The 19,019-nt window shown below is 49.3% G+C and overlaps 1 protein-coding gene across 4 annotated transcripts in view; it reads left to right on the forward strand.

Moving 5' to 3' along the window:
* The window catches only part of MYLK3 (myosin light chain kinase 3), a 70,746-nt gene continuing 51,727 nt past the window's right edge, over nt 1–19,019 (forward strand). The window contains exons 1-2 of one of the 4 annotated variants that reach the window (XM_021094243.1): nt 1–937; nt 5,777–7,571. In XM_021094243.1, the coding sequence (XP_020949902.1) occupies nt 7,485–7,571 (87 nt within the window). In that variant the 5' untranslated portion in view covers nt 1–937; nt 5,777–7,484. Of the gene's footprint in view, nt 938–5,776; nt 7,572–13,842; nt 14,648–19,019 lie in introns of those variants that run through there. The other 3 variants (XM_021094244.1, XM_021094245.1, XM_021094242.1) reach the window with 3 other exon arrangements.

Raw genomic sequence — 19,019 nt, forward strand, 5'->3', positions numbered from 1 at the left:
AAAACAAAAAAAAGAGTATATGGTATTTACTGACCAAATGGCAGAGAATTCACAAAAATATCTCCGCTCCTAATTTCTAAGTATGACTTTTCAGGTGGTAACTCTGATTACCTGATGGATGTCCCAGCAACTTTCTTCTTCTTCTGGAGGTGGTTCTGAATGGTCATTCTAGGACACATTAATTTGATTCTGAATGGTCATTCCAGGACACATTAATTAATGAACCATAAAAATAAACCCTGCAACTGGAAACGGGACGTGTAAATTCAGCTGCCTGTCAGGAATGTAATCAGTCACCATCACACTCTGTCCAGAGGAAAGAGCAGGCTAGAGTTGGGACTGGACTCGGGGCCTGGGTCCCAGGCATGTAAGGGTTATTTCCTCACCGACATCCAGCCAGAGGGTTTGCCTTTGAGCCGTTCCATTTGTTCACCTGGCTCCTGGAGAGACGTCATTGCCTTCATTATGGGCTGCTCTGAGCTAGTGATGAAGGAGTTAGCAGCGTGGCCTGGAGTGGCTCTCAGCAGACCGGTGCCAGCTGACACATGCCACTTAGGTTTCCAAGGAGCCAAGCTGTACCCACTCACGCAAGGCTGATGCACTTGTGGCTAAATGCGGTGCCGCCAGGGCCCCCGGCCAGATTCAGGGCAGGAAATAGAATGCCACCTCCATCACCCGGGAAACAATGGTCTGAGAGCATGATTTAAGTGGGGGCTAACGACGAAGCTCAAAGGCACAGTCAGCAGAGGAAGGGAGACTAGAAGTTGGCTTGCATGGATTTCGTCTTGGGTTATAACCGTTGACAAGCCACTTAGCTGGCCCCATGTTTAAGTTTATCTGCATATAAGATGGAGGTAACAATATTTACCCATCTCACTGGGGACTTATGAAAACATTTCTGACAGCCCACTCAAGATCCATGGATGGAAGGTGGTATGTAAGTGCAGAGGTTAAACTTACTGTGTGTGTGTGTTTTCAGCAGGTGCATTAGGCTTGAGTAGATTCTCCGGAAAACACATTTAGAGTGTGACCAAAAAGCAAACAGTAATAAAAACTAACAATTTTAAGTGCATGGACTTGTCTTTGTTTTTGTGCAGATTTGGGGGAATTGCATGTGTAATTCAGACTTCAAAACTGTTTTCAAACCTTGCTGTGATTAAGTGGGTACTCAGATCATCTGAGAATGCTGTGGTCATTGATGGTTTCCAAATGTTTGTCAACTTTGCACTAAAAAATCCCCCCAATAATTCTTCCGTATAGTTTATGAGGTGCCTGGAACATTTGTTCCCAGGTTGGAAAGGGGCAAAATCTATTTAAAAAACAAAGCGCAGAGAGGGAGCGTTGCTCTCTCTCCCAGGGCTTTATTATTTCTGGAGAGTCCTGCATCTGTTATATATACATTTGTTCTGTTCATTTAAGGCTGAGCGATTGAACTCAGATCTCCCTATAAGGTTATTAAATGTTGTTTTCTCTCAGCTGGGTTCCTGAGGGAGTCTGTCACTCTGTTCTTGATTAATTAAACGTCTCTCTGGTACATATTGTCTGTCTGGAATAATTCCTGTGGGGCCAGGTGAATGGTACCTATTATAGAGAAATAAACTGGTTTAATAACACAAACAGTACACTTAAAATTAGAATAATTATATAAATGAAATGTAGAAAATAAAGATCATCTGCAATTCTCTCCTACAGAATTAACTGTAGTAACATATGAGTATATTTTATTTATTTTATTATTGATATTTTTGGCTGCAGCATGCAGTGGCTTGATGTGGGTGGGATCTCAGTTCCCAGGCCAGGGATTGAACCTGGGGCCACAGCAGTTAAAGCTCGGATTCCTAAGCACTGGGACACCAGGAACTTCCCCATATATGTATATTTTATTTATTTATTTGTTTATTTATTTATTTATTTTGCTTTTTAGGGCCACACCTGCAGCAAATGGAAGTTCCCAGGCTAGGGGTACAATTGGAGCTGTAGCTCTGCAGCCACAACAACATGGGATCTGAGCCGCAGCTCAAGGAAATGCCTGGTCCTTAACCCACTGAGCAAGGCCAGGGATCAAACCCGAGTCCTCATTGATACTAGTCGGGTTTGTTACCAGTGAGCCATGAAAGGAACTCCCCCCGTATGTGTTTATTGTAGATAAAAGTGGGATGCTAATGTATGTACTTGCCGTTCTGTGACCTGCTTTGGGGGTGAGGTCTTCACCTCCTCAGGGTCTGGCCCACAGTGGGGAGGGGTCCTGCTTCTGTTGTGGGCAGGCCGGGTGGTGGAATGAGGGCCTCAGGACATCAGTCAGCACTTGCAAAAGAAATTTAAAGACTTGTTCTCTCAGATGTCACTCTGCTTCCTTAGCACTCCTGTGTTTTGGCAACAGCACAGATCCCAGAACTGGTAAACACTTGCTGATTTTAGCAGATGATGAGCCAGTGCCCTCCCAGTCCATTTGCCCCCTGCTGGAAGGTCCACCCGTCCCCCCTTCCTCCCCTTTTTTCCTACTAACAGAACTTGATGAAGGCAGGGCTTGCGTGCAGCACAACGCACAGATCTTAGAGCTCACTGAATTGAATACTGCAGACCTGTTTGCACACGGGCATGTTCCAGTGCAGCCAACACCCAGGATATAAAGCATCCCAGAAGTGGTGGAGTTCCTGTCATGGCTCAGCAGTAACAAACCTAACTAGTATCCATGAGGATGAGGGTTCAATTCCTGGCCTGGCTCAGTGGGTTAAGGATCCGTGTTGTGGTGAGCTGTGATGTAAGTTGCAGATGAGGCTCGGATCTGGCGTGGCTGTGGCTGTGGTATAGGCTGGCAGCTGCAGCTCTGATTTGACCCCTAGGCTGGAAACTTCCATATACCACGGGTGCAGCCCTAAAAAGACCAAAAAAAAAAACAAAAAAAACAAACAAACAAAAAAACAAAAAAACTCAGAAGTGGTTTTGTGTCACTTCTGAGTCTGTCCCCTACACTTATGTAATTATTCCATCCATCCTTAGACACTAGTATTATCATGTTAGTTCCCACCTGGAAACATTCCGCAGGATGACTGTTCCTTTATCTTGCTGCTTCGGGTCTAAATGTCTCTGCTTGTCTTCTGGGGAAGGTCCACTTTCTTAAGGGTCCTGCCTGCTGAATCATTTGGCTTCCACTGATACCTCCCTACCCAAGGCCAGTCTCTGCGCTTGTCACTCCCATCTTCCAGGCCCCATGTGGGGCTTTGTTCACTCTGTACCCCAATTCCAACCACCCTTTCCTTGGCCTCCCCAAATCTCATCCATCAATCAAGGCTCAGCTCAAGCTTGTTTCTTCCAAGAAGTCCTTTTACTGTGCCATTTTTTCCCCAATTTTTTTCTTTCTTTCTTATTTTTGCTTTTTATGGCCGAACCCATGGCATATGGACGTTCCCAGGTTAGGGGTAGAATTGGAGCTACAGCTGCCAGCCTACACCACAGCCACAGCCACAGCCACAGCCACAGCCACACCAGATCTGAGCTGCGTCTGCGACATACACCACAGCTCACGGCAACGCCCAATCCTTAACCCATTGAGCCAGGCCAGGGATCGAATCCGCATCCTCATGGATACTAGTCGGATTTGTTTTCACTGCGCTACGACGGGAATTCCATTGTCCCCAATTTCTTCACCTCCTTCTTACACCCTAAATTAGTTGGCATCAGGTGACTGAGTTTCTGCAAAGACTCGGGGCTGTGGAGGGCTGGCCACCCTGCCACCCTCCTCACGGTTCCCTTGACCATTCACACGCTGCAGCACACGCATCTCCAAACCCTCCCTTCTTTTCTCACCCATTTGCTCGCATCGTGGGGCTGCCCCAGGTCTGCTGCTCCCCAACCCCAGTCCCTGCTCTGTGTGTCTCTCTCTCTCTCCTCTCTTTCCCTCTCCCCATCTTGGTGCTTTGCTACCCAGCTCACCAAATTCTCTCCTCCAGATCTCAGATCTCTCCTCCATTCCTCAGATCCAATACCCCAAGTTTTGAGACCAGGCTCTCCTCAGAGGGTACAGATAGACCAAGGGGGAGAATTGGAGCAGATGCAGACAAAATTCTTTCTATCATATACAGGAAGGCTGGACACAATGCTCCATCACGTAATTTCGCCCCCATCCTGCCCACATGCTTCACACTCTGTGGTCAGTGATAATCCCACTTTCTCGTTGTTCCAGTGCATTAAGTTTGCTCCTGCCTAGACTTTCTGAGTTTCCCATAACACAAGCAGAGTTCTGAGCTACTAAGTGTCAGCACAATCACGGGGTTTCAATAAGATAGGAAATTCCTGTTGTGGCTCAGCAGTACTGAGCCGACTAGTATCCATGAAGACGTGGGTTCGATCCCTGGCCTCGCTCAGTGGGTTAAGGATCCGGTGTTGCCATGAGCTGTGGAGTAGGTCACAGATGAGGCTCGGATCTGGTATGGCTGTGTCTGTGGTGTAAGCCAGCAGCTACAGCTCTGATTTGACCCTTAGCCTGAGAACTTGCTGGTGCAGTCCTAAAACAAAAACCAAAAACCAAAAAATAAAACGTTGCAGCTAAAGTGCTTAGCATAGAGACTGCCCTGGTCAGACTCAGAAAATGAACTAATATCAAAAGCCTGCAGCCCCTTCCTTCATTCCTGTCAGGCCAGGTGATTTGGGGGACCCAAAGTGATTGTGTGTGTGTGTGCAAGTATTTGTGGTTAGAAACCTCACTTACTGCAGTGAACACAGGCCCTGAGGCCAAGGCCAGCTCTCCACCGACTCTCTCTGGGAGCCTCAGTCTCTTTATGAGTAAAATAAGGATTATTTCCCATTGTGGATCAGCAGGTTAAGAACTCGATATATAGTGTCCACAAGGTTGGGGGTTTGATCCCTGGCCTCGCTCAGTGGGTTAAAGATCCGGTGTTGCTGCAAGCTGCAGCATAGATCGTGGATGTGGCTCGGATCCAATGTGTGGCTGTGACTGTGGCGTAGACCTGCAGCTGCAGCTCCAATTCAACCTCTATCCTGGGAACTTCTTATACTGCAGGTGTATTGGTTAAAAAAAAAAATAGAATCATAATTCATGCGCCTCAGGTAGTTGTGTGAGCACACATCAAAGCACTTTGCAGGCAGAGACACTTTACCAGTGTGAGCTGGTAGGAGGGCGGGCAATACAGTATGTAGGCATGAAACAGGTTGGCTGAGTGCCAACTTGCAAATATAATCGTGTATCTGAATTGGCAGTTGGCAAATTCAGCCCCGAGAGGCAAAGTTAGGTTCTAGACAGGGTGTTTCGGTTAGGAGTTCCCATTGTGGCACAACAGGCTGGGACATGGGTTCAATCCCTGGCCCGGCATAATGGGTTAGGGATCTGGCATTGCCACAGCTGTGGCTTAGGCTGCACCTGCGGTTCAGATCTGTTCCCTGGCCGGGGAAATCCATATGCCTCGGGGCGGACAAAAAAGATGTTTTAGTGAGATCCCTTTCATCTGTAAGCAGATTCAGGTGTCTGGCCGCCTGCATTGATATCCACTGACTTTGGAAAGTGGCTTCATTCCAAGCCTCAGTTTACTTGTCTACAAAATGGGGAGAGCAGTCTCTTCCTTTGAGAATTGCTGTGAGGAAAAAAAGGTAATTTATATAAAGACGTAGCACAGCGCCTGGCCCATGGAAATGCTCGATAAATATTAGTGCTTTTAGAGATTCCTAATAAGTGTTGCTCTGTAAATGTTGAATGAATGAGTAGCTGCTGGTGTGGATTTGGCTCCTGAGGGTGCTTTTTGTTCTTCTCTGGTATTTCCAGGCTGATTCCTTCTGACTGTGCTTGGCAGGGAATAATTTTGACTAGGCATGTGGGAAAGGAAGTGACGACATAGAAAGCCTTCAACCGGGGGTACGAATGCTGACCACAGACAGGAGATCCTGGGAGCAAACCCACCAGCCGCCTGAGAGCTAAAGAAGACTTTCCTGAAGCCCAGGCCAGGATTCCATGCAGCTGTCCTGTCCCTCTCTGCTTCAGAGAGGCCAACTTGACTTTGGTTTTATCCCCAAGCACATTTCCTGGATTCATCCTGGCAGGACCGTGGCTGTCTCTCTGGGTGGCAGAGGAGACAAGCTGTAGACATTTTTTCTATGAAAGAACAGGCAGCCAGTACAGCATCTTGGGGTTCCTGCCCTGTGGCCCCCCTCCTCATCTCCTCAGCCCACTGTCAGAGCTGAGCCTGTGGGCAGAGACCAGCTTCACGAGATACCCGCCCTTCTCAAACCCAGAGAGCAGGGTGGAGTGTTCCAGGGCCACTCAGGGCCACAGTTTGGCTCCCTGGTCTTGTCTCTATCTCTGACCTACTCGTGTGAGCTTCAGAAAGTCCCTTCCCCTCTCTGGGTCTCAGAGACAAAGTGAGAATGGAGAATCACTCTACAAAGTGGCAAGACTGTGTGTTATCAACCTGAGCTGAAATTCCAGCTCCATTATTATCTGGCTGTGTGGACTTGGGTGAGCCGCTTGTGTTCTCTAGATCAATCCCCATCTGTAAAACGGGGATGATAAATAGTCATCTACCCAATAGGGTTGGAGCAAGGTGTACGTAAGACATCTGCAGCTTAAGTGCTTAGCATGGTCATGGTCAGGTTCAGAAAAGCAAGCTAATCTCAAAAGCCCGAAGCTCTTTCTCTGATTCCTGTCTGCCACGCCAGGCGAGGTGGGGCTCCTGGAGGGAAAGGCGTGTGTATCTGCCCGTCTGTCTGTGTGTGTGTCTGTCTCTGCCCATACATGCCAGGGTGTGTGGAGGGCTTGGCCTCCCCCTGGGGAACTCTGGGAAGATCTGTCCAGGGAGTCTCCCTGAGGGCAATAGCGGAGTTGAAGCTTGGCATCTTGTTCTGTAGAAGCCGCAGGTCCTGGCCCTCTCCCTCCCTGCGCCTGTCCCCCGCTTTAGGGGCTCTCATTGTCTTTGCTGCTTCCTAAGTTTTACGTGAAGAGGCAACAGGTGGTCCCTCCCAGCCTGGAGATAAGTCACCAGGTTCCCAGCCAGGATGCAAGCAGTCCCCGTGAAGAAAGCCATCCATTCTGGGGCTCCTCCGGGCTCTGCTCTGTCCCGGAGAGCTGCTTGAAGCTGCAGGGAGTCCCAGCGCATCTGGGCCCCTGCCCTAGGATTCTGGCTTTTGAACTCAAGTCAGCTTTATCCTAGGACTCCCTTTTTCTTTCCTCTCTCCTCGGACCACACGGTGTTTGTTTCACACTGGACACTCCGCTAAGTGATGCAGGAAGTAGGCCCCCGGGGAGGCAGATACCGCCCAGCAAAGCAGATAACCGAGTGAAGCCTTGGATGCCTCTGGGGCCCTGGGCAGGCTCAGAGATAAGTGGAAATGCCAGGCTTATCTTCGGACTGAGTTCTAGAGAAGTCATCCCGGCCGGCTGGCCCACCTCGTTCCTAGGGCTCCACGCAGTCGGGCATCTCCAGGCAGAGTAAACACTGGGTTGGCACAGCCGCAGCAGCAGCAGCAGCAGCAGCAGGATGGGGACTCTGTGCCCCCCTCTGACACTTCGCAGTCCCAGCACCAGAGGCCAGCAGCGGGCGTCGGATTACACCCAGATATTTGCGGTAAGCAGGCTGGGCTGCTTTGAAGTAGGAGCCTGGGATGTGATTGTTAGCATCACGGGACTAAGGGAGTCTCGGTGACAATTGTTCCCCAGATCTGGGTCCTCTTAGACCAAGAAACTCCATCACCAGGAAGCTTTGATTGAAGGGTGCAGCATGGGGATGGTCAGCACGGGGCCTTTCCTGACTAATAATGCAAGATGTGCCGGGCAGACAAGGCAGCCAACCCCGCTGTCCGCATTGAACCCTGTGAGACCTGCTTAGGTCCTCCTTCATCTCTGATTTCCTTTCACACTTAAGCACGGCTTCACGGAGGACGTCTTTGCACTGACCGTGCACGCCAGCCAATGGTGCATGCAGGGGAGGGGGCCAGGCTGGGCCAGGCGGCTGGGGGAGCTGACTTAAGAAGACACCCCCTTCCTCCTGCTCCTCCCACCCCAAAGAGGTGACTGAGTACACTGCCATCCTTGATGGCTGACTGGCTTGGGAGTGGGGTTGGGCATTGGGGGAGGGTGGGTGAATTTCAGTCTCTACCGTTTTCGTGGACGTGTCACAGGCCGGGTGCTGTGCTGAGTGTTTGACTTATACAAATACTCAAACAGCCCCGAGGTTACTGCACTGTTATGAGCCCCCTTTACAAACGAGGAAAGCTGCGTTCAGAGAGGTTAGGTAAACTCCAGGTATGCAGCTGACCCACACGGGTGCTCAGATGGGGAAGAAGGAACGTACACCTTTACTCAAGACACATGCCCTCCGGGAGTTCCCGTTGTGGCTCAGTGGTTAACGAATCCAACTAGGAACCATGAGGTTGTGGGTTCGATCCCTGGCCTTGCTCAGTGGGCTAAGGATCCGGCGTTGCCATGAGCTGTGGTGTAGGTTGCAGATGCAGCTCGGATCCCACGTTGCTGTGGCTTTGGTGTAGGCCGGTGGCTACAGCTCCGATTCGACCCCTAGCCTGGGAACCTCCATATGCCGGGGGAGCGGCCCTAGAAAAGGCAAAAAAAAGACATATGGCCTCCATCTCTCAGAAAACTGTCAGGCTATTTAATTTTGTTAGAACAAGACCCTGTGCTGCCACACTTGTACTAAATCTACAAACCTGGGACGTCTACCACACAACCGCTGCCCGCAGATGTGGTGCCCTTGAGCTCCGCAAAGCCTGCTTCCCCTCCTGCTCCCCGGCGGCCAGCTCCTGAAGTCTTTGAGCTTCGTCTCCCGGTATTTGCCTCCAATTCTCCCCTCATCAATTTTATTCCCTATCAAAAGACTTCTTCTTCAGATAAATGAAGATTTAACTCTCCCCACTTTCCTTTCCCGACCCTCATAAAACATATCACTGTTTAACTGAATAAAGTATTGATGATGGTATAATATACTACCTATAGTGTAATATTATAATATGTAAATCTTATTCGCTGAAGGTTCAATCTTGTACTTTACTTTCCTTCTTTCCTGTGAGAACTCTGATTTTGGAGTCTGATTCCTTCTGTTCCCCCTTGGCCATCTCCAGCATCGTACCAACGCTGACATTCGAGCACTCAGTGTGCCAAGCTCTGTTCCAGGTGCCCTGCGAGCATTCTCACGTGACCCTCCTGACAACTCCATGAAGTGTGCTTGTTGCTATTATGTTATAGCCCAGGAAATCCAGACTCAGAAAGGTTAAATAAACTGGCCCATGATTCTGCCTAATAACTGGCAGAGGTGAGAGTTAAATCCAGGTAGTCTGATGCCAGGCCCCAGGCTCTGAACATTTTACTACATGTCTTTAATTATATTTTATATACTCTTTTTTTCTCCCCTGAAGTCCTTCCTTTTGGGGACTCTCCGTCCTCCTGCTTCAACTTTGGGCCTAGGGTAAAGATGTTGTTTTCTGGAGCTCTGTTTTGTTTGTTTAATTCCTGCTTTTTCTGGAGTTTTCCTCCAAGCAGCTTCCTTAAAAAAGGTGCACAGGAAACTTTTGCATCTTTTGGTGGCTCAGTGGGTTAAGGATCTGGTGTTGTCCCTGCTGTGGCTCAGGCTACAGCTGTGGAAAGGGTTCAGTCCTTGGCCCTGGAACTTCTGCATGCCATGGGCACAGCCAAAAATACAACCACAATGACAAACAAAGATGTAAACAATTGTTTACAATTGCAGGTCTTAAAACCCTTCATTCTGTCCTCTGACAGTGGCGCAGTGTCTCACAGAATTCCAAGGAGAAATGCTCTCCAGTCTAGAATTTTACAACCAACCTGTCTTGCCACATCCTGGTGTTTTTAGGATAAGTCAGATGTCGTTCTGATTCTAGTTCTTTGGTATGTGATTTTTTTTTTCTTTTAAATTTTAGAGAGCTTTTATAATCTTCTATTTATTCCTCTGATTTAAAATTGCATAGTGTCTGTAGTATTTCTTTGATAAATTCCTTCCCTTTTTCTTTCATTTCTTCCTTGAAACTCCAGTTAATTAGATGTAGGCCCTGCTGGATTAACTGTGTCTCTTCTCTTTCTCTCATAATGTACACATCTTCATATTTCAGTTCTGTTTTCTAGATTATCTTAACCTTGTTTTCTAGTACCGATATCAAATTATTATTATTAATTATTATTATTATTATTACTATGCTTTTTAGGGCCACACCTGCAGCATACGGAGGTTCCCAGGCTAGGGGTCCAATTGGAGCTACAGCTGCCGGCCTACACCACAGCCACAGCAACCGCAACACCAGATCAGAGCCTCATCTTCGATCTACACCACAGCTCACGGCAACAACGGATCCTTAACCCACTGAGTGAGGCCAGGGATCAAACTTGCAACCTCATGGTTCCTAGTCAGATTTGTTAACCACTGCGCCATTACGGGAACTCCCGATACTGGATTTTTAAATCTTAACATTGGTATTCATAATTCCAGGCCCTCTCTTTTATTTTATACTTGTTCTTTCCCCCAATGCCCTCTTCTTTTTTAATGGTTGGAAGAGCCTTTCACACTCTTCTGTGGTTACTAATGAGAGCCTTTTTGGAAAATTCCTTCTATTTTTTGCTTTCTTCGTTTCCTCCACAATTACATTCCTGTTTATTTGTTTGGGGCTCTCCTTTCCATCTTGGGGGCTTCCTTTGACTACCTAGTGATCATTCCTTTTTGTCTGTGCATATTTCAGAATAAGGCACAAAAACCTGGTGGGTGTTTTTGGCTTTGTTGAGGATCAGATGGGGCACTCCCAAGGGACCCCAAAGCCAGTGCAGAGAAGGTTGTACTGTGGACCACTGAAGCTCTCTGACGTGTAGGGAGGGCGGGGAGGAGGAGGGCCACGGCTTTGGATGGACTCCTCGGCCTTGCATTTCTGTGCCCCTCTTCCTCCACCTGGCGTCTCAGGGTCTGTGGCCTCCCTGGGGTTCTTCAGGGAAAGCTGGTTGTCACCAGAAAGGCGAGGGAGGAAACTGAGGGTTCAGTGCATACTGACCCCAGCCTATGGCAAACTGAGGTCAGCCTGTGTTTTATCGGGGGTGGATCAGCGGGACGTCCTCCCCCAGGAAAGGTGAGGTGTCTTGCACTTGCTACTCAGTGTCCATCCAGCTTGGCCACCTCTTCCCTGATCTCTGTTCTCTTGACTTGGTGGGTGGAATGCCTCCTGCATCCTCTGCACAGGCATCATTGCCCTAAAAGTGTCACCCATGGCTCCTGCTGTGTGTGCCCATAAATCAGGGGAGCTGGAGAGAAGCCGTGCATCGGCCCTCAGAGAACCCATGTGCTCATAAACTCACTTCTCCTGTAGGCCAAGAAGTGGAAGGGGTTCAAAGCTAGCCTCCTGGCTGCTCTTTTGCATCAAAGAGGCTTAAGAACCTGTCCTGTTGGCACATTCTGAGTTTTCTCCCAGAGACTCCCAGAGCTTACTTCTGGGAATTGTCAGGGCTTCCTGCTCTGTACTTTTTTTTTTTTTTTTAATTTGATGGCTTCATCTGCAGCATACGGAAGTTCCAAGCCATAGCTGCAACCTATGAATCCAAGCCATAGCTGCAACCTATGCTGCAGCTGCGGCAAGGCCAGATCCCTCAACCACTGCATTGGGCTGGGGATTGAACCTGTTCCCCCACACTAACCCTAGCCACTGTGGTCAGATTCTTAACCCACTGAGCCACAGCGGGAACTCCGTTTGTACTCTTGATTATTCTGGGAAACCCCAGCTGCTGCCTCCTCCTTCCACGATTCTTCCAATGGTCAGCCCAGCCTCCTGCTCCTGTTGGAGCCTCCCTAGTTCATTCCTTCCACACAATTGTTTTGAATACCCATGTGCCAGGCATGTTGGCGCGCCTGGGGATAAGACAAGACAAAGAGGCGCTGTTCTGGCCTCAGGGGATTTTAAGGTGGTTCTGGGAGAGTGGAGGACCAGCAGCCTCGTTTGTAGTAAACCAGCTGCCTTGCAATCACTTGTTGCTTAAGGGAGACCTGGGGCAAATCCTTTGGTAATTTGAACAATTAGGTTTTGATATAAATATGTGTAGGGGACATTTATTTGTGTCCTTTGTGTTCATCTGGACTTTCAAGCTATCTTTCCAGGCTTTATTAATCTAGGACTTGCCTGGATGCAAACTGCTCTGAAGATCTCTGGAGCAGCGGCCATAGGGAAGCAGCCTGTTCCAGCGCTGCGGGGAGCTCGCTCATAGAGATTTCCATCTGTTTCTTTAGACTCGGGGGGGAACTTCGTTTTACAAAGATGATCAGCACCTCCTAAAGGACAGATGCTGTGCTGGGTGTTCGACTTCCAGAAATGTCTCTAGGCGGCCACTTCCCAAGGTTGCATCCAGGGAACTGTAGTTCCACAGGAAAGTATTAAGCAGGAACTGCAGAGTGAGTCAGATTCCCTCGTCAGATGCTGGTTTTCTTTCAGTGGCAGAGGAGGTCCTGCTGAAGTGCACAGGGAAGCCCAAAGAGGAACTGGAGACTGGTGTGTCCCACATTTCTTTTTCCAAGCAGAGTTTGTTTATGTGTTTGAAATCACAGTGAATGTGAGAGATTCGCGCTCCTTTGCTCTGGGCCATTCCGCCGGTGACACCCGGACGGTGCTCCCAGAAGTGGGTCTGGATTCCACCGGGGCTGCTAAGCGCAGTGGTCCCGACAGAGGGTGGGTGGCAAGGGGTCTGTGGCCAAGCCTCACTTGTGTAGATAGCACACTGTGTTTACTGCTCACCTGCAGCTTAAGACAACAACATGACCTTAAAGTCCTTTAGGTGTCACAGTTCCAGGTCAAAATTGATTCTCATCACGCCTTTTATTCAGAAGCAGGAAGTTTAGAGCGTGCTAAGCTTCCTCTCCCCAGGGCTGGCCTTGACCACAGCTGAGCTAGCCTCAGAAGGCCATGTGCTGGGGCCACCTTGGACAGAGTCCCTCCGCTGGCTGTTTCCTCTGAGGGCCCAGATACAGGTGTTATCAGTGGGTTTGGGGCAGCCTCGGGCTCTGTGGTGCCCCTCGGGCCCCATCTTCGTGTCAGCTTGAGCATGTCCTTTTATCTGCTGTCCTTCTTCATTTATTTATTTGGCCCTGCCCATGGCATGTGGAAATTCCAGGGCTAGGGACTGAACCCACATCACAGAAGTGACCTGAGCCGCTACAGGGACAATTTCAATGCTGGATCCTTAACCCGCTTCTGTGCAAGGGAACTTCTGTCTGCTATATTTATGGATGCTTCTATAAAAGTTTCATTTGAACTGAGGATTTCTGAGGCTAGAACATTTGGAAGCCGTACGAAACATGGGCCCCCTTGCTCTCCAGGGCCTTGCTGTGGGCTTCGGTTTGGTTAAGAGACTGGGGGCCTGATACCGGCACCTTGTGGGAGCGGAGGGTCGCTGGCAGATGTTCCCCAGAGGCTTCTGCAAGGAACATGACCTTCGGGATGAGACTTGGCAAGTAGTCTAGGCCGTTGTCCCTCTTTTCTATTTTTAGGTACAGGTGACTAGTGACTGGGGGCCCCGGGTGGGGAGGGACTTGCAAACTCACCCCACAGAAGCCTAACCTCTTTGGGGGCATCAGCACCAACGTTGTGTTTTTATTAATTTGCAGAAGCATCAAATTTCCTATCATGGCCAGAGTCAGAGCTTTGTGGAACGGCCTCACATTTCTTTCTGTTTTGGTCTTGCTTCTCATTGGGAATTAGAAGTGTGTGCGGCGGATGGCACCCCATCTGTTCTTCACTGCTTTGGCCCTCTAAAGGCCTTCCTCTGCCCTGGGACCCCTGGCCCCCTCGTAGAGTCCAGCCTTTAGGACATTACCTAAAGGTTCCCTTTTTTCCTAACCTTTAGTTTCAGCTACACCAACTCCTGCCTGCCCTGGGAGATTCTTAAAATATTTGCCCATCAGCAGCCTCTCAAAGAGGAATGTTAAATGCTGCCATGATGTCAAAGGGGCCCCCCAGGAGAAGGGCCCGGGCCAAGCCCAGCCCGTCACTCATGGCCACAGCGCAGTGGGAGATAAGCGAGACAACGGCTCAGAGAGAGCCTGGTCCTTGGGGCTCCCTGAACAACCCAGGCGATCCTTAGCTAAAGAAACAATGAACTTCCAGCCACCGCTGCCCAAGTGAAAGCCAGAGATCTGTGGCTGCCCCGATTCCTCGCCCTTGACAAGTCTTCATCAGGATGTCAGGAGCCCCCAAGGAGAGTCTAGGGGCCCAGGGGCTCCCGGGGTTGGGCAAGGCCTGCTTAACCACCATGGACAAAAAGCTTAACATGCTGAATGAGAAGGTTGACAAACTCTTACACTTCCAAGAAGATGTCACGGAGAAGCTGCAGTGCGTGTACCAAGGCATGGGCCACCTGGAGCAAGGCCTGCACCGGCTGGAGGCCTCCCGCGTCCTGGGCCCGGCTGGGGCCGAATGTGCTCCCACAGCTGACACGCAGGCTGGGTGGCCAGAGGTCCTGGAGCTGGTGAGGGCTGGGCGACAGGAGGCCGCCCAGCACGGCGCCAGGCTGGAAGCCCTCTTCCGGATGGTGGTGGCCGTGGACAAGGCCATAGCTTTGGTGGGGGCCGTGTTCCAGAACTCGAAGGTGGTGGATTTCATCATGCAAGGGACTGTCCCCTGGAGAAAGGGAAGCCTGGCCGATGGCCCTGCGGAGGTTGGTTCCTGCTTCCCTTCTGGCTGAAGGGAGGCTCCGGGGCCCTGATGGGGAGACTGGCCAGGAAGCTGGTCTTAGGAGGGCTGGAGGGTTGTGGTCCCCTCTCGTGCCTTCTGCGTGGCCAGGTGGTGGGAAAAAGGAAAGATGGAACCTCAAAGGTCATGGACGGCTTTCCAGACAGGGCAGGACAGGTGGATTTTTCCCAGGGAAAGGGAGAGGCTGTGCTCTGGTGAGGACCGTGGGAGCCTGAGCTGTGCAGGGTGGGTAGAATTGGGGGACAGATGAGCTGTTAGAGAGAGGTGGGCAGTTACTCTTCTTTGGCGTCTCAGGGACTTCTCTTTTACACCTGGGGTGGAAGGCAGGTGAGGATGGATCAGGTTACCCTGACAGAGCCTCCCCTTCAGAAACCCAAAGCCCCCTCCCTTCCTGTCCTCAACCTTGTGCTGTGTCCCAGAGTGGGCAGAGTGTGCAGCTGCCTGTGGGGAGATGAGTGTTGACAGTGACGCATGGGGACACAGGCCAGGCAGGAGCCGGAGCCTGGGGGTGGAGTGTGGCATTTCTGGGAGCGGCTGTTCCCAAGCGTTGCATAATCAAACCCACCAGCTAATGGAAGCTTGGCTGCAGTGGGGGTGTTTGTGTGTGAGAGAGAGAGGTGTGTAGAGGCAACACTCTGTTTGGGAACAGCTAAGGGTCAGCCACTTAGCAACACTCAGATGGCCTGGGGCCACCCTTTCAGAGCCCTGCCGTTTCCCCCCAGCCCCTGGCAAGAGAGAGGTTGGGGTCCACGGGATCTGTGCTTAACTCTGCTTCGGCTTCTGAGGCTTTGAGGAATGCGGCTGCAGGATGCCTTCCCTCCCCGTCCCCACCCAGGCCAGAACTCGCTCTGCAGACCCTTTCCCCTCCCTGCCCTGCAGCCTCTTCAGAGCTTGCCCCTCCCACCCAGCTCCCTGCTTTCTCCACCTCCCCTGAGAGCCTGGCCTGCCGGGGAGATGTGACCTTCTGCTCTTGACACTAATAGCCAACCTCAGCTTTTTTTTTTTTTCTCTTTTTGTCTTTTTTTAGGGCCTCTCTGGTGGCATATGGAGGTTCCCAGGCTAGGGGTCTAATTGGAGCTGTAGCCACCGGCCTAGGCCAGAGCCACAGCAATGCCGGATCCTTAACCCACTGAGCGAGGCCAGGGATCGAACCTGCAACATCACGGTTCCTAGTCAGATTCGTTTCTGCTGCACCACGATGGGAACTCTGCCAACCTCAGCTTTAACAAAGAAAATAAATCTAATATATGTGTGTCGTAAAAACTATTCCCTCCCCAGCCCCCAGACCCCTGCTCCCAAGCAACCATAGGAGCCAGGTTCCTTTGAAAACTTCCAGATATGTTTCTTTATCTCCAGGCACATTGGTGTACACATCTTTCTCTTTATTTCGTTTTTACTCAGTGTTATTCACATTGTACTGGTCTTGATTTTTATTTAACCTAGTATATTTGGGGCATTATTTCATATTTATAGCGAGAAATCTTCCTTGTTCTTTTTTTTTTTTTTTTAGGGCTGCATGTGCAACATATAGAAGTTCCGAGGCTAGGGGCTGAATCAGAGCTACAGCTGCTGGCCACAGCAACTCAGAAGCGGAGCCACCTCTGCGACCTACACCACAATCCCTGGCAATGCTGGATTCTTATCACACTGAATGAGGCCAGGGGTCGTACCTGCATCCTCATGGATACTAATTGGGTTCGTTTCTGCTGCATCACAATGGGAACGCCTATTCTTTTCTTAAAGTTGCGGAGAGCTCTGTTTCTGATGATGTATCTTAATTTTGTTAATCAGGCACATGTTATTTGTTTATATCATTTCTCATTTTTAGCTATTATAAATAATGATGCAGTCACTGTCCATGGAAGTGTGGTTATCTATATAACACACTCATAGAAGTGGCAATGCTAAGCCAAAGGGTTAATTTATATAATAAATAAATCCAGGAGTTCTGGTTGTGGCGCAGTTGTTAACAAATCCGACAGGGAACCATGAGATTTTGGGTTCAATCCCTGGCCTTGTTCAGTGGGTTAAGAATCCGGCATTGCCTCAGCTGTGGTGTAGGTCAAAGACTCAGCTCGGATCCCAAGTTGCTATGGCTCTGGCATAGGCTGGTGGCTATAGCTCCGATTAGACCCCTAGCCTGGGAACTTCCATATGCTGCAGGTTCGGCCCCAGAAAAGACAAAAAGACAAAATAAATAAATAAATGAAAAATAAATCCAAACCAACATTCAAAGAAGTTGTTCTGATTTAGTCTCCTATCAGTAACATGTGAGAATATTTGTCACCTCATTTTTGCTAACAAAGCATCTTATCCAGTTTTTGATTCTTTGCCTGTCTGGTGAATGAAAACATCTTATTATGCTTGTATTTTGGGGGGAGGCGTTGGCCACATCCACTGCATGTGGAAGTTCCTAGGCCAGGGACTGAACCCGTGCCACAGCAGTGACCTGAGCCACAGCAGTGACAATGCGCCATTCTTAACCTGCTCTGCCGGGCTGAAGATTGAACCCATGCCCTGGCAGCTACCCCAGCCACTAATACATTTTAGTATTAAAAATGTCAAACATTGGGAATTCCTGTCCTGGCTCAGTGGAAATGCATATGACTAGCATCCATAAGGACATAGGTTCCATCCCTGGCTTTACTCAGTGGGTTAAGGATCTGGTGTTACTGTGAGCTGTGGTGTAGGTCACAGACACGGCTCAGATCCTGCGTTGCTATGTCTGTGGTGTTGGCTGGCAGCTGCAGCTTGATTCAACCCCAAGCCTGGGAACCACCTTATGCCCTCGAAAGACAGAAAAAAAAAAAAAAAAAGAAAGTCAAACATTTATAAAAATAGAGATTAGTATAATGAAATTCTTGAGCCCATAACTGGAGGCCAATGTTCCCCACCTGCCTCTCTCTTTCCAGATTATTTTGAGGAAAATCTGAGACACTGCATCATTTATTCTGTAAGCATTTCAGTATTTAGATCTTTAAATACTAGTTTAAAACAGTATTTCAATACTGTTATATCTAAAAGGTAAACAGAAAAAACGATGGTAAACAGTAACTTGATATTACCAATTAGTGTTCAAATGTCCATAATTAGCTTATGCCTTCCTGATTTATTAATTTTTATAGCTTGTTTATTTGAGTTAGGAGGCAAATAAGGCAATTGGTTCTATGCCTCTTTTTAATTCATAAAAATTAGAAAAGTTTTTAGTCTGAAATATTTCAAACATAACTGAAAGTAGAACAATTTATCTCATTGTAGTTTTAGTTTGCTCATGACTTTATCTCTCCTATTTCAGCTTTTTGCCTTTTTCTTGATTTGTAAGAACTCCTCATAGATGGGTGAAATTAGCTGTCACACATGTTGCAAATATTTAAAGTGAAGTCATGGAACTTTCTGTTTTCTGAGTTCTTGACCCATTTCTTGCCTGTGATTGATCTGGCACAGGATTGATCTCTCTCCCAGTCTGTGTTTAATACACATGTCAGTAACTCCTGATAGGGCTGTGGATCTAGTCTCCAGTCAGGCTGTCAGCTCCTTCCTTAGCACCCACCCTTGAAGCCTCCGCTTCCCTCTGTGTGCTGGGCAGGGCTGGCCTCATGGGGGGATGTCAGAGACCCGCCCCAGCTCTTCAGCATATTGTCGATGCTGAAAACTGTGCATTGTGGAGACTTTCTGGACACCCTCTTTGTATTTCCTAGGAGAGTATGGGATGTAGCTATTTGTGGAATTCAGTTCAGTTTTAGCACTTGCTGCTCAGGAGGGGGTGCCCAGGGGCACTGCGTTTGGTGGAACAATGAATCAGGTTGTTACTGGCAGCCACGTGCTCTCTCTTGGAGGACAGACTGGGCGCAGCCACAGCCAAGCTGCTCGGAGGGGCTCAGTCCTCCAGATGCCGAGGCGTTTGGGGTCTTTTTTCCTTCTTCTGGATGCTTCCGACAAGGCAGGGACCAAAAGGTTAAGCCCTGAAAAAAAACCCAAAAAAACAAACCAGCGTGTGTGTGTGTGTGTGTGTGTGTGTGTGTGTGTGTGTGCGCGCGCGCGCGCCTCCCTTCACCAAAGACAGAGGGAAGGAGAGGACAGCGTGAGCCCAGCAAGGTCTGCCAAAGGACAGTCTGTTCAAGTCCCTCTCTACTGGTGGGTGAAACAGGAGGCGGCCGTGCTAATGCTTCCAGTTCCCCCAGCTACGGGGGTGGCAGGACAGAGTCTGTAGAAAGGTCTCTGCAGAGCAGGGATTTGGGTCACACTGATGATGCTGGCGATAATCATGATGACAGCAGCTAGCCTTTACTTATTAAGTGTTCCCATGATGATGTTATTTCTATTAGGGGGGCAAAGCT

The sequence above is a fragment of the Sus scrofa genome, chromosome 6 (assembly GCF_000003025.6).
Source record: "Sus scrofa isolate TJ Tabasco breed Duroc chromosome 6, Sscrofa11.1, whole genome shotgun sequence".
NCBI classification, from domain to species: Eukaryota; Metazoa; Chordata; class Mammalia; order Artiodactyla; family Suidae; genus Sus; species Sus scrofa.